At 36.7% G+C, this 15,413-nt stretch overlaps 1 protein-coding gene across 2 annotated transcripts in view; it reads right to left on the minus strand.

Annotated features, from left to right (window-relative positions):
- The window catches only part of LOC126248807 (mothers against decapentaplegic homolog 3-like), a 227,432-nt gene that overhangs the window by 40,988 nt on the left and 171,031 nt on the right, over window positions 1-15,413 (minus strand). For both annotated transcript variants that reach the window (XM_049950209.1, XM_049950208.1), the window contains exons 5-6: window positions 8,675-8,899; window positions 3,420-3,564 (exon numbers count right to left, since the gene is read on the minus strand). In XM_049950209.1, the coding sequence (XP_049806166.1) occupies window positions 3,420-3,564; window positions 8,675-8,899 (370 nt within the window). The remainder of the gene's footprint in view (window positions 1-3,419; window positions 3,565-8,674; window positions 8,900-15,413) is intronic.

Genomic DNA, 15,413 nt, shown 5'->3' on the forward strand with positions numbered 1-15,413 from the left:
TGATAGAAATCTAATAAATGTATCTTTAATAAGGTCTGGGCCTTTCAAAGTGAAATATGTTTGGTTTAAAATAAAATAAAAATTCCGTTGTAAATGATGGATAACATTTGTTTTTCTCTACTTGCCAAACATAAATGAAGAAGTAGCCGAACAAGAATGGCTGCAAATATTACCAATATCAAAACTATAGTATTAATATGGCACACTTTGATTGAGTCTTTTTTTATTTATTTATTTATTTATTTATTTATTTTTAATATAATGCAAATACCTACATAATAAACTGAATTATGACATGTTGTCAGTAAGAAATGTGGTTGGCTTTCATTCCTTAGAAAGGCACTGGAAACTGATTGGCTATTTTCTCTTTTCCTTGGTGTCTCAAACATGAAATACAATCAAAAACAACTATGATTCCGGACATCAGGTTAAAAGTATATTCATAAAGCCACTACTGAAACAATACTCTTACAAGAAATGTAAACATTCATATGAACTGTTTCCCTTCAGCCTGAAGACAGGCTTACATTTTTTCCTGATATATGGATACAATCAAAGGAATAGCTCATTTCTATCCTGTGCAAACAGATTTTCTATGTCTCCAAAAAGGTAATCAAATGGGGTTTGGATCTTGGTGTCTAATAACACTCATCTAACTATGTGAGAACAAATATTAACATGGGAGACATGAACCACATTTTCATCCAAATACAAAAAATCATCTAATGATTCTGGTAACTTCTGCTGCAGGTATATTACATGATTTGCATGGCCATGCAGGACAAGTTCCTTGTAAATTGTTAGCAATAATTGCAGACCAAATAGTTGTTAGAAGTTGTATGTGATGGTTCTGTTGTTCTGTGAAATTAAGATTTTCTATTAATCAAGTACAAAGCTATACATTTAGAAAAAAAAAAAATGTGTGAAAAAATAGTTTTTGTCAAAGAAAAGGATGAATTTCCAGGAATAAATTATCATCTCACAGTGAAAGTTGGAACCATCCACTTTTCCTTACCATTCTTGACAGTAATATATATTTTGTTAATTTGATTTACTTGTATGGTTAGGTTAGTGTTGTTGAACGTCCCGTCGACAACGAGGTCATTAGAGACGGAGCGCAAGCTTGGATTCGGGAAGGCTGGGGAAGGAAATCGGCCATGCCCTTTCAAAGGAACCATCCCGGCATTTGCCTGAAATGATTTAGGGAAATCACGGAAAACCTAAATCAGGATGGCTGGAGACGGGATTGAACCGTCGTCCTCCCGAATGCGAGTCCAGTGTGTTTACTTGTATGAATATCTCATGCATTGCATAACTGTTACACAAATTAGCTACTTCCTAATTGAAGCAAGAGACTCTTACTGTTTTATTATTCACAGTGTAATTTACCAATAATTACTGATGCTTATAGCCTAACTGATTTACCTGGAAATGATTTTTATGAGTAAATCTCCATAATTTGAGAACTTTTACAAACATGTGGAAATGGGATTTGCAGTGAATTAACAGGCTGTTCAGACTAAAATAATATGCCTCATCTGAAAGCCACATTCATATTTTCCACATGCTATTCAAGAGTGAAACAACTGAGAAATAGTCTTAACGTGGTTCGATGGACACTCCGCCAAACACTTTGAGTGTGAATTGTACAGTAGTCATGTAATTGTAGATGTAGATGTAGATGTACAACAGTGTTGTTCCTTTACGCAAAAATTTCAAAGCCATATTTTACTTTTACAGCTTATACAATGACAAGTCATTACAGTAAAATACTTAAGCTGGTAAAAAATTGTTAAAAATAGTTTAATTGCAGATTAACTACTGGAAAGCACAGTACAAAATAAAAAGAAAAGGAAAAATAGTCATTCCTCTGGAATCGTGTCACAGAAATGATAAGATTACCAATATATTGCGAAATATATAAACCATGATGAAATGTTAAATTTCCACCATCCTGAATCCTGAATGCCTACAGCAGACTCGCACACACTACCCAAGAGAAATTTTGGATATACTGATTTATTTTTAATGTCTCTGGATTGTTAACTGGTCCAGTCATCTTGATTCAGTTTTTTTCCAAATCTCTCTAACATAATGATAAGTGATTTCTGGCAACAGCCCAAGGCCATCGTCTGCCCCATTCCATGCCCATTGTTTGTCATTTGAAATTCAGAAGTTACTGTTGTTGACAATGTTGTTATTGCCGGACTCTTCCTCAGTCCAAAGACTGGTTTGATGCAGTTCTCCACACTTCCAGGTACCATATTGACAATTCCTTGACGGCTAAGCTCCCTTCTTCTCGACAAGCTGTGACGCAAATTTCTTTTTTTTTTCCTATTTGATCCAGTAGCTTCTCATTAGTTATTCAATCTACCCCTGTATTCACATCTTACTTACTTTCCTTGTGTTGATTTACTCAATTTAAATATATTTCATTAATGTAATTTCATGCTTCACAATTGCGTGATTAATTTACAGCACTCCTATGGAACAACAATGTAAAATAAACTTTAAAAAAGAAACTATTTATGCAGCAAAGTAGCTCAACCGTGTGTAGACATTGAGGCTGAATCCAGGATTTTAGACACTGGTATCCCACTAAAATTTCGAAAGCAGAAGTTAACCAGAAATGCACCTACCGACAGATTCAGTTTATGCTAATACACAAGTCAGGAATAAAAAGCTCCCATTTCCTGGAATAACAATGCCTTCCAACTACAAAATGTGAGCTCGAGGGATGAGGGCATAATTCTTGCTGACATATCCCATAACACCAGCAAAGTCTCAACACATATGACAAGGTTCACAAATAAACAACATATAACACTGGCATTTCTACTGCGTGACTACGCAAGATATTCACAATACATATAAAACTTAAAGGTTTTACTTTACAAACATTATTAGCAAATTATCTTCTTTGCTGGGGCTTTCTCAGTCTTAGATGACTTCACAACTTGCAATATTAACTATCAAAATCTAAGAGAATAATGGAGTTGCGCTTCCTACAGTGGGGGTCTGCAAATTAAATGTGACAGATTTAAGGATTTGCTAATCATTTCTTTTATCAATGAGTGATGCAATATATTATCAAAATAAAGCTGCCTTATCACTGACTTCCGCAAGCAACTGTCACAGGTATTATATCACCACCATTTCTACACATTTCTCAGAATTCTAAAAATGGTTCAAATGGCTCTGAGCACTATGGGACTCAACATCTTAGGTCATAAGTCCCCTAGAACTTAGAACTACTTAAACCTAACTAACCTAAGGACATCACACACACCCATGCCCGAGGCAGGATTCGAACCTGCGACCGTAGCAGTCCCGCGGTTCCGGACTGCAGCGCCAGAACCGCACGGCCGGCTTTCCCAGAATTACGAACAACTTAATGTGGATCTGTGAAAAGAACAAACCTGTATTCTGCTCCCCATCCTTTGACAAAACTCATGCGTATAGTGCACATTCGAGTCAGTTGGTAAACTGCCTCAAAGCCCTGGCTCACTGACTGGGAAAGAAGTGCCGCAAATTCTTGGTTATTGAAGATCTTCAAGTTGCAACCTAAAAAACACACACATCATTTGTAACTTATTTAATATTGAGGAATAGCAATAGTTCAAGTTCAACCATACAAACTGCTCTCTCTATTCACAATCGCCAAATAAGAGCCATGTCACTTATGGGGATAGTCAAAGTTTCAATTATCACCTCAAAAATATAAAGGCAGACAGTCAATTTTTTATTTGCTTGCAGAGATATATCAAAATGCCTGTGTCACAGCGGCATAGAATGCTGACAGCGGATAAGGTGGAGACTGACAGCACCCTTTTGTTTAGCTACAGTACTGTGGCATACGGATTTCAATGCAGATATGTACCAGCAAACTAATCAGTAGCATTACTTTCTTGACAAACAATAAACAAAAATCTCTAAATAACATCTTTCATTAGGAAATTACTCTATACAATAAATTGCCCAAAAAGAGAACTAAAACAAACTCATTTAAACAGTCAGTTAATGTATAGCTCTTTAATAATACATACTATGCAGTGAGGCATTTTGTAGATTACAAGATGTAGGGATCAGTCCATACAGAACGTTTCACGTACGACACACACACATGCCTGCAGTTCATATACCTCAGCTCTCATGCTATCGCCATCAGATGAGGTGGCTCTCATATTGGCAGCAGCCCGAGTCTATGTATTGCTCCTAGTTCTGTTTATACGTAAGCACAATCTAATCTTGCATCCAATTCCTCTACTTCTTTATGTCCTCAAAAGAAATGAGTTCATCTATGGAAAACCTCGATCTGGCACCGAATGTTCATCTGATGGTGACTCGTAGGACATATGCAGACCTGGAGCTGTTTTGCAAAGCTAATGGCTGCACGGCTAACCTTGTACTTGTAACGAATAAGCACAAGGTAATGTTTCCTGCTGATAACTAGACAGAGCCTGTGATGTCGCCTCTCCTGCTTGTACAGTGGTTGCCTCTGTCACAATCAGGGTACATACGGAAGGGACAGAAGGTGGTGTCAGTAGTAGGCAGTTTGAATCCTAGGTGGTTTGTGGCCTTCTTAGGGAAATAATGTCAGAAGAGGAAACAAATCAAATATACACCCACTGGGTATCCTGGGAGAAACTGAAAATACAACTGCCTCAAACGACAAGTCCAATAATCCATATGTGAAAGCAATAGTCTAGGCCGTCTAGTTAAAAACAGCCTATCTTTTTGAGAGAGCCACCAATGGGAGGATTACTGACACTGATGTTATTACTGGAACAATGGTCACCAAAAGCAGAAAGTCTTCCTTGGTCCATTAAGGGGGGGGGGGGGGGGGATTGGCAAAAAGGTCACTGACAAAGTTAGGAGGGTATTTGTATTTGATCAAACCGATAAGAGTCTTACCTAAAACACGGGCTGAGACCATTTAGTTTAGAACTGGAAAATGTTGAAACATTGTGATTAAAGTTGAAAGACGTTATAAACTGCAGTCTGGATAGGTGTGTCAAAGTAAAGTAATAGAAGACAGCAAAGACCCATCTGGGCTTAATGGTATCATTCACAGACTGTTGCTAAAACAGAAATTACTAGACTACCGCTCTAAGGGAGATTGCAGGATTGCTGGCAGAGAAAAATTAATAGCAACTCAGGCACCTGTAAGAAGGGTTATACCTGAAGCATACAAAATTTTCACAGTCAGATCCCGGCAAAAAATTTGTCAGAAAAAACTAGGATGTTCTGGTCATTTCCATTCAGTCTTTTATGGTTCCATCTGATGTCGGAAATTGAAAACAGCAGACAGGAACTAGGAATTTTAAATTATATGTTTATAAATGTATTCACTCAAGAGGATACCACTGTACCCATGTCTGATCACCACCGAACCCTCACATCAGCAATATTGATATCAGCACCACAGGTACTGAAAAATAATTGAAACTATTCAAGCACACAAAGCAACAGGCGCTGAAAGAATTTCAGCTACGTTTTATATTGAAGACACCATGGAATTAGCTCATTTCCTAGCTCATATTTATCAAGGATCACTCGCACGGCGAATAGGTCCATGTGATTGGAAACCTACACAGGTTATTCTTGTTTGCAGAAGGGGTAATAAATCAAATACACAGAATTATACACCAAGACTTCTAACATCTATCTGTTACAGGACCCTGGAGCATATTCTAAGCTCACACATTATGATGTTCTTGGAGGAAAATAAGCTTCTTTCAAACACTCAGCACAAATTAAAAAAAAAAAAAAGTCACTAATGTGAAAAAATCTTGCTTTATTCACACGCATCTTGCAAACAAGAGACGCAGAAGAACAGGTAGACTGCATCTTCCCAGATTTCTGTTGTTCATCAACAATGAACTACATCATCAACTACTAATTGAGATACGAGTGTACAGAATATCTTCACAAATATGTGACCGCCTGGAGGAACTCAGTTTATTATACTGGACAGTGAACGTTCACCAGAAACAGAATTAATATAGGGTGTGCCCAGAGAAAGCATAACAGGACCTGTATTATTCTCAGTACACATACATAATATATAACATAGCATTATGAGTGGTGTAAGAGCCTTCACTGACATTGCTTTTGGTTACAGGAAAGTACCATCATTGGATGACTGCAAAGAATTGTAAAAAGACATTGGGCAAAATTTTTGCTTGGTGTAATGAATGGCAGCTGTTCTAACTAATGCCTGTAAGAAAGTGAATGAACAGTACAGCATCTGAATACAAGATTAATGGTGACAGCCTTGAGCACGTCACATTGTATAAATATTTAGGGCAACACTAAAAAGCAATATGAAATGGGACAATCATGTAAAATCAATATTAGGGCATCCGAATGGAAGACTTCGATTTGTTGGAAGGGTTCTGGGCAGGTGCGGTGCATCTGTAATGGAAATCATATAGAAGATGACAGTGTGACTAATTTTAGAATATCATTCCAGTGTTTTGGGTCCTTAACAAATAGGCACAACATCCAATACTGAATGAACTCTGGGACTTGTTGCTACAAATGTACCAGCTCAGAATACCCCATACAAATGTGTAACAGAAATGGTCAGAGAAAAATGGGGATGCTTTGAAGTAAGACTATGTAGTTCTAACAGAATGTTGTTTGGTAAATTTAGAGAACCTGTATTCAAATATGACTGGGACTCATTTACTGTCACCAACATACATCTCACCTAGGGATCATGAGAAATAGATAATAGAGACTATGGTGTGTACAGAGGCATTTAGACATTCATTTCTTCCTCATTCAATATGTGAATGGAATAGGAAATAAAACTGATAATATGGGTATGATGTACCCACTGCCATGCTCTGTTCAGTGGCTTGCAGAGCATTTATGTTGATGTAAATGTGCAAAAATGTTTTGTTACTGTAGTCTGGTACGCTGTATTAAAAACTGAAATATTATGCAACACTGTATGAACATTTACCGAGTTCAAATAACAATACACAATATGCATTTTGATATTGTTCATGCAGACAAAATAACTTCTTACACAATAAATAAGTCTTTAAAACATCATAATGCCTTTCTGTCTTGTTTACTTAAGATGTACTTCATTCAAGTGTTGTTTACAAGGATGGTGACATTACTCTAACATCTTATCAAGGAAACAGTGAGAAAAATTTGCTTATTCTTAGTTTGATGCACTCCAGTGTAACGATGAAGCTACAGAAATGAATACTCCAGAAACAGATGATTTTTTTAACACCACCAAATTTGGCATACGTGAATTATATCAAATGCCATCAAATATGGCGCGCGAGCCATGACGGGGCACTGGTAAGTACTTACTCCTATAACATTCTGCATCTGGCTACAATCAATGCTCACCAACTGTACAAATTTATAACGGATCTATCAGCAGTACTAAATATTTCAACTCCCGTAACACAGTACTTTGACTTCTAAGAGGTGTAAATCCAACTTGGTATCTGCTGTGGTCTGCCTGTGACATAGTAGCTACTGTATTAGTCCAAGCTTGACTTACGTTAAGAAAATCTCATCTACTAGATCCTGCTCTTCACACTTCAATGCTCGGCACTATTAAAACCTGTGTATGACATCACAAAAATAATTACGCTCCATGTTCACAATCACATTTCCGACCCATAGGATAATGGTTTAACTAGCAATCTTCAGCACATGATTCTTCCTGTGTGTGTTTCTTTGAAGTTCCTAGTGAACAAATAATATTCTTGATTGGCTTCAACTAAGTTTCTATCTGAGCAGAGAGACCATGATACTATTTCAAATAACAATTTTACTATGTCGGCAAGAACCCCTCCAACCAATCCCACTTCTTTACATAACAAACAATTCTATGTGACTGGTTTTGCATTCGTGTTCAGTTGTTCTGCTTCCCATGATTGACTTTATCACTGATGATGTTATGGCATGAAATTCCATCTTCAAATCCTTAAAGAAAATTTAGATGGATTTATCATATCAAATGTTGAGGAAAATACAAAATTTTTTAACCCTCAAATACACAAAATTATATATAACACTAAAAATATATATTACTAGCCTCTTACATTCCCTGGTTACAAAGAGGCAAGATAATTTTAGTGCAAACAAAGATCACTTTAGTATGACAGAAAGATAGTGAAAATAATAGTGCCAATGTAAATCATCACCACCACCACCACCACCACCACCAAAATCACAATATCGCTACATTAATATAAAATTGACATATTTGCTACCAACAAAACTTCCAGATATATACCGGTACTATACACACAACATAGTTTGCTATGGAGTAGAGATACTGGTAGAAGCTGACCAGTATCAACTAGTTTCTTCTCAGTGCCAGACTTAGCCAACAATACTATTTGCAACAGCACTTTATAACAAGATTTCACTTTCACCTATACAGAATCATTTCAATGACATTTACCTGTATGTGTCACCTCTGTTTTAATAGAAATGATGATGCACTTTGTTTCATATGCTACTGCCCTGTGAGAAGCAGACATCATTTACACCCACCTCTGGTGTCTAATGTGTCATGTGCCACGTTACACTGTGTGTACAGTAACACATACAAAGACAATAATAATAGTTTTAACATTTCTGTGAATACAGATATAATTACTTTAGTATAAATATGCTTTACAATTCATACCTGGTGGGATTTTGCATACAGTAGCTGGGTGCCAACCATAGCGCTGATTGCAATTTGGGGACTGCACGAAGATTGAAGAATCACTCAGACATTCAGCAAATACCTCTCCTCCAATGTAATAAAGTCGCACACCCTTGCCAATGTGGCGACGTGTCTGCTCCACCACAGTGTTCCGATTCACATTTGAAAGCAGACCAAGGCAAAATCGCTCCGAATTGCTGGGATCTGTGGAAAGGAAAAAACCCAGAATGTACAACACATACAGCAAAAACCAAATTTTCACACATAAAATTAAATCAAATTAACTTCCATTAGGAATGTGGAATGCACTCAATGACTGTGATGTGACTTTCAAAATGATGGGGAGCAGAAATCAGTCGTCCTTTCCTTTTAGGCTTTATTAAAGCACATCTAGATTTCAGCTAGTAACAAGCCTTTATCAATACAATCTTTCAAAGTTTTAATATGTGCACTAGTACATCAATCCCCTGTTGATTGATGTGCTAGGGCATGTATTAAAACTTTGAAAGACTGCACTGCTAATGGCTAGTTACTAGCCAAAATCTAGATGTGCTTTAATAAAGCCTGAAAGGAAAGGATGACTGATTGCTGTACTCCATCATTTTGAAATAAAATTAAAGTTAAAAAGAAATTATTTAGTTTACATTTTCACACAATTTGGGGCTAAACTTTCTGGTCTAAAACAGATTCTATGCAACTTTTTTCCTGCCATAACTGGTTTTTAAGTTTGTTCACAAATTGATCAAAAATTAAAATAAGTTTGTCAGTTTTTCCATAGCCACATAAAAGCTCAAGCATCTATATCTGTAATGAGTGAGTCACTATAAAGGCGCATTTCACAAGGTGTAATCCTTGTCTGTGACAACAATGGGCCAATCTGACACGTGCCATCTGTCTGCGTGTACACAGTTTGAGTTTGGACTGTAACACAGTTGATGCAGCTCCTGTCACAGCAGCATACCAACAAGCAGTGCCACAATAGTGCAATTCAGATTCTGAATGTAGTGTTGCCATGAGAAGTGTAGCCACAAGAAATAAGAAGGAGTGACAATGAGTCACTTGTCGTATGTAACACTTTGTGAGTTACTCTTGCATCAACAGTGCCTTTATTATGACTTAAGTTATCCAAATTTAGCTTTAATGCAGTTCAGGAAAATTGGAATTGCGATGTTGCCAACAACTGACCATGGCAAATCAGTGGTCGGCCACTGAAGAGATGTTGCATGCCCAAGCAGCATCTTTGGGTGTCAATCACGAAGAAGCAATAAGCCACGTCTCCCATAATTAAGAGGTGCCACTGCTTCCACATCACACTCTTCAAATACCACTGCATGGGACATGGGTGGCCAGTTCTGTTTTGTCTACAACTTGTGCCTACAGTTTGGTCCTGAGGGCAGTCATGTGTCAACATTCTACTTCCACCTCTAGAGGACAGTGTCATCATACTTTTACTCAGTCGAGTCTAGTTCAGTATTAAAATGTATGATGTATTGAGTGCTATCAATGGACACATATTCATTGCAGCAATAGTAAACATTGCAGACTTTTAGTTTAACACAGCTGTCTCTTGTGTACCTGAATAGCAAGTCATTTAATAGGATAAATAATTCCACTAGTTTTCACACAGCCAAAGCAGTGCAGAGCTAAAGGTAGGTGTATTCTTTGTGTCAATAAAGTGTTATGTGATTTGACTGTTCATTACCTAACTGTTTCATTTGTTCACTTATATGTGTATTCAAAGCAGAACACAACAGGAATGAGTTATACTGGCAAAAAATACAGGAAACTTAAAGAAAGATAACACACACATCCTATTTTTGAGCTGGTGAGCCTCAAGCAGTTGCAGGTGTAGACAGGGCACAACAAACTTTCAGCAGCAAATTGAAAAGTAAGAATGTAGGGAAATCAGTAAAGAGAAAGAAAGTGTTGTTGTTAGGTAACTCACATGGAAGAGGTGTTGGCCAACTTTTGCACGATGAATTAGGATCAGAATACCAGGTCACCAATTTTTTTAAACCTAGTGCTGGTCTGGAGCAGGTGACAGAGGATTTAGGATCACTTTGCAAAGATTTCAGTAAGGAAGACACCGTGGTTATAGTGAGTGGGCCAGATAATAGTATTGACAGAGATCCTGGGTACAGTATAGAGTGTGACCTGGAAAAGATTGTATCAGCATCAAAGCATACTAGTGTTGAGTTTGTATCTGTCCTTGGGCGCCATGACTGACCTCATTTGAACTCTTCTGTCAAGAGAGTTAATTTGGAGTTGGAACAGCTGCTTATGTCAGGTGCAGGGTGATGTGGTTCCTGTTGATTCTCTCAATAGGTGGGATTATACTAGGCATGGCCTTCACCTCAACAGAAAATGGAAGGTTAAACTGGCTGGGAAAATAGCAGGAAAGTTAAAGGTGGGAGGCACTGTCATGAGTGATAAAATACCAGTGGTTATAGGGTTCAGAAAAGACCCTTTTTTAGGGTAAGGAGGACAGAAATAAACCAAATTTTAAGAGAGGTTAGGACTGAGACAAACATTCAGTTTGAGAAAGAAACCAAAAAACATAATTCTAGCTTATTACATCAGCATAAACAGCTATTGGTTAATAATTTTCAACAGTTAGCAGGTATTTCAACCCTACCCAATTTTAACTCAGTCAATGTGAAATGCCAACTATCTTTACTGTATCAAAATATTCGAGGACTGAGAAATAAAATTAATGAATTAATTATTTGCATAGATGAATTAGAGCCTTCAAACCCAGCTGATATAATCTGCCTCTCTGAACATCATGTGACCACTGGTATAGAACTTTTAAGTGTTACAGGGTTTAGGTTAACATCTCACTTTTGTCGAGCAGAAATGGAGAAAGGAGGAGTTGCCACATTCATCAGGAGCTGTCATAAATTTAAGAACACAGACATTCATAAATTTTGCTTAGAACAGCATATGGAAGCATGTGCAACAGAAGTAGAATTTCACAAAAAATCCTTCATAATTTTAAGTGTATATCGAGCACCTGCAGGTAACTTTAATCTGTTCATAAACCAACTTGAAGCTGTACTGGCCCATTTAACAACCAAAAACAAAGAAATAGTGGTTGCTGGTGATTTCAATGTAGATTTCCTTAAAGACTCTCCCATAAAAACTTATTTGAGTTAATAACACTATCATTCAACTTAATTCCCAGTGTAAGGTTCCCCACTAAGGTAGCCAATTGCTCACAAACGGCCATTGATAATATTTTTATAGAAAAGTCCAATGAACAAAATTATATTACAAAAGCAATAGTCAGTGGCCTCTCAGACCATGACATGCCGTTCCTTCTGTTAAATGTTAATACTGAACAGGATATAAAATGTGTTAAATCTGAGCTCAAGAGGGTAATTAATAATCCAAAAATTGATTATTTTAGGACACTCTTCAGAGACATTCACTGGACTGATGTTTACAGTGCTCATGGCATGAATGAAAAATATAATACTTTTTGTAATAAACTGCTTACCTTATTTGAACACTCTTTTCCCCCAAAACTAACCAAGGTTAGAGCAAAGTCTACACAGAAGCCATGGATTACTCAAGGAATAGAGATATCTTGTAAAACAAAAAGAATACTGCACCTGTCAATCCGAAACAGTTCTGATGTTGATGCTATAGCACATTACAAGAAATACTGCAAAATATTAAAGACTGTAATACAGACATCAAAGCAAATATATTACAAGGAAAAGATAGTCATATCAGATAACAAAATAAAGAAATACAGGATATAGTGAAGGAGGAGACCGATAGAACCAGACATGAAGAGGGACAAATAGCATTGAGAGTAAATGATACATTGGTGACATATGTGTATAGTGTAGCAGAACATTTCAACAAACATTTTATAACTGTTACTGAAAAGATGGGGTTGTCAGGTGCTGCCGATGCTGCTACAGAATACCTCAGACCAGACATTTCAAGTAACTTCCATAATATGAATTTGACCCTCACTACCCCAGCAGAAATAATGTCCATCATAAAATCTTTAAAATCAAAAACATCTAGTGGGTATGATGAAATATCAGCAAAGTTAATTAAAGAATGTGGTTCTGAGTTAAGTAACATATTAAGCTATCTGTGTAACCCGTCGTTTATCAGTGGAATATTTCCTGAATGGTTGAAATATGCTGAAGTTAAGCCACTGTTTCAGAAGGGAGATAAAGAAATAGCATCAAATTTCCGTCCAATTTCACTTTTGCCAGCACTCTCAAAAATTTTAGAAAAAGTAATGTACAACTGGCTTTATAACCACCTTATCTGAAATAACATACTGTCACAGTCGCAGTTCAGATTTGTAAAGGGTTCCGATATTGAGAAGGCTATCTACACTTACAGTGAAAATGTGCTTAATTCATTAGACAAAAAATTGCAGGCAACTGGTATGTTTTGTGATCTGTCAAAGGCATTTGACTGTGCAAATCACAATATCCTTTTACGTAAATTAGAATATTATGGTGCAACAGGAAATACTGCAGAATGGTTCAAATCTTGTATGTCTGGCAGGAAACAAAGGGTGTTATTAGGAAACAGACATGTATTAAGCTATCAGGCATCATCCAACTGGGAACTAATTACATGTGGGGTCTCACAAGGTTCCATTTTAGGGCCCTTACTTTTTCTTGTGTATATCAATGACCTTTCATCAGTAACATTATCAGATGCCAAGTTCGTTTTGTTTACCGATGATACAAACATTGCGATAAATAGCAAATCAAGTATAGTCCTAGAAAGATCGGCTAGTAAAACATTTGTGGACATTAATCACTGGTTCCTAGCCAACTCTCTGTCACTAAACTTTGAAAAAACACACTACATGCAGTTCAGAACTTGTAAGGGGTGTCCCACGAGTATATGCCTAACATACAATGACAAGCAGATAGAAGAAGTGGACAGTGTTAAATTCTTCAGATTACAGCTTGACAATAAATTCAACTGGGAGGAGCACACCACAGAACTGCTGAAGCATCTTAACAAATTCCTATTTGCAATGCGAATTGTGTCAGACAAAGGGGATATAACAATGAAAAAGCTGGCATACTATGCTTACTTTCATTCCATAATGTCATGTGGGATTACTTTTTGGGGTAATTCATCAAGCCAAGCTAAAGTTTTCCGGGCACAAAAACGTGCAGTAAGAGTTATATGTGGTGTGAACTCAAGAACATCCTGCAGAAGCCTGCTTAGGGAACTAGGGATATTAACTACTGCTTCCCAATATATTTCTCCTTAATGAAATTTGTCATTAAATATATATCACTTTTTCAAACCAACAGCTCAATTCACGGAATCAATACTAGAAATAAGAATAATCTTCACAAGGATTTCAAGTCACTTAATCTTGTACAAAAAGGTGTGCATCATTCAGGAACACACATTTTCAATAACTTGCCAGCAGCCATAGAAAGCTTAACAACCAATGAAATTCAGTTTAAGAGAAGCCTAAAGGATTTATTGGTGGCCAGCTCCTGCTACTCAATTGATGAATTTCTCAGTAGGACCAACTGATTTGTGTGTGCGTGTGTGTGTGTGTGTGTGTGTGTGTGTAAGTACAATATAACTTCTGCACCATTTCAGTGCAGTAATGTGTTCATTGTAAGTATTGTAGCAGTTCTATTACATGTTTATTACCTCATAATTAAAAAAAAAACTTTTTTTATTTTAAATTCAGTGCATCAGTGTTTGTAAAATGATTCTTTTATGTAGTGTTCATATAAAAAAATGACGATCATTCCACTTGGACCTGTGGAAGGTACATTAGCTTATTTGTTTCCGTTGTAAATATTTGTCATGTATTATTGTTTTTTTCTGACATGTTCCACATCCTGGAGGGCCTCCTCACTATGGGTGAATTGGAATGAAAGTAAATCTAATCTAATCTAATCTATTTCACAGTATTGTTTTGTTTGTGACAGTATAAAATGGAAAAGACAAGTATTTTATGAAATTAACTTGCTAAGTAAAACAAGATAGTTAAACTTTCAAATTTGAATAACTGTTTTCAATTATCATAGATAGTACTTGTTTATATTTAAACTACTTCGTTCCTATGTCTATTACTGTGAAGCTGTCAATGGTGTCAGGGTTAATGGGTTACAGTATTCCATTGAAATTGCAGCAGAAGTGTCAACTTCTTGTCCTCAGACTTCTTACCTTTTCTACACAGTAGAAGCAGAGGCGAATTTTGAGTAACACCTACATTCATCTTTTGGTTATTTTACCAAAATATAACACAGTTTGTGCAACTTTACCTTACTGACATGCTATTACAGTTGCAATTGCACTGGAATACTGAAAAAGAGTGTTTGTTAAAACAGCTCATTGTTGGTATGAAATTCCACATGAAATTTATTCATTTATGTTGTTGCATACCAACACAAATTCTCTTTTCACCAGCTGTTGATTGCCCTTAACATTACATTACTCAAGTGAAAAAACTACAGTTACTTCTGTATTTCTGTATATTACGAAGGTTTGCACATTAACCACTTTGTATGTTGTTATTTGCCAAAAACGCGCTTCGATATCTTGGACTACTTATGAAATACAATGGATGTTGTGGGTAGTTCATTCCTGCTATATTGTGGTGAGTGTACATGGGACTGGGTGAATTATTTGCAATGCATTTTCTCAAGACTGAAGATACATATCTGTCTCCTATCAAGATAATAACAATATGTTGGAT

This window comes from Schistocerca nitens, chromosome 3 (assembly GCF_023898315.1).
Source record: "Schistocerca nitens isolate TAMUIC-IGC-003100 chromosome 3, iqSchNite1.1, whole genome shotgun sequence".
Classification (NCBI taxonomy): domain Eukaryota; kingdom Metazoa; phylum Arthropoda; class Insecta; order Orthoptera; family Acrididae; genus Schistocerca; species Schistocerca nitens.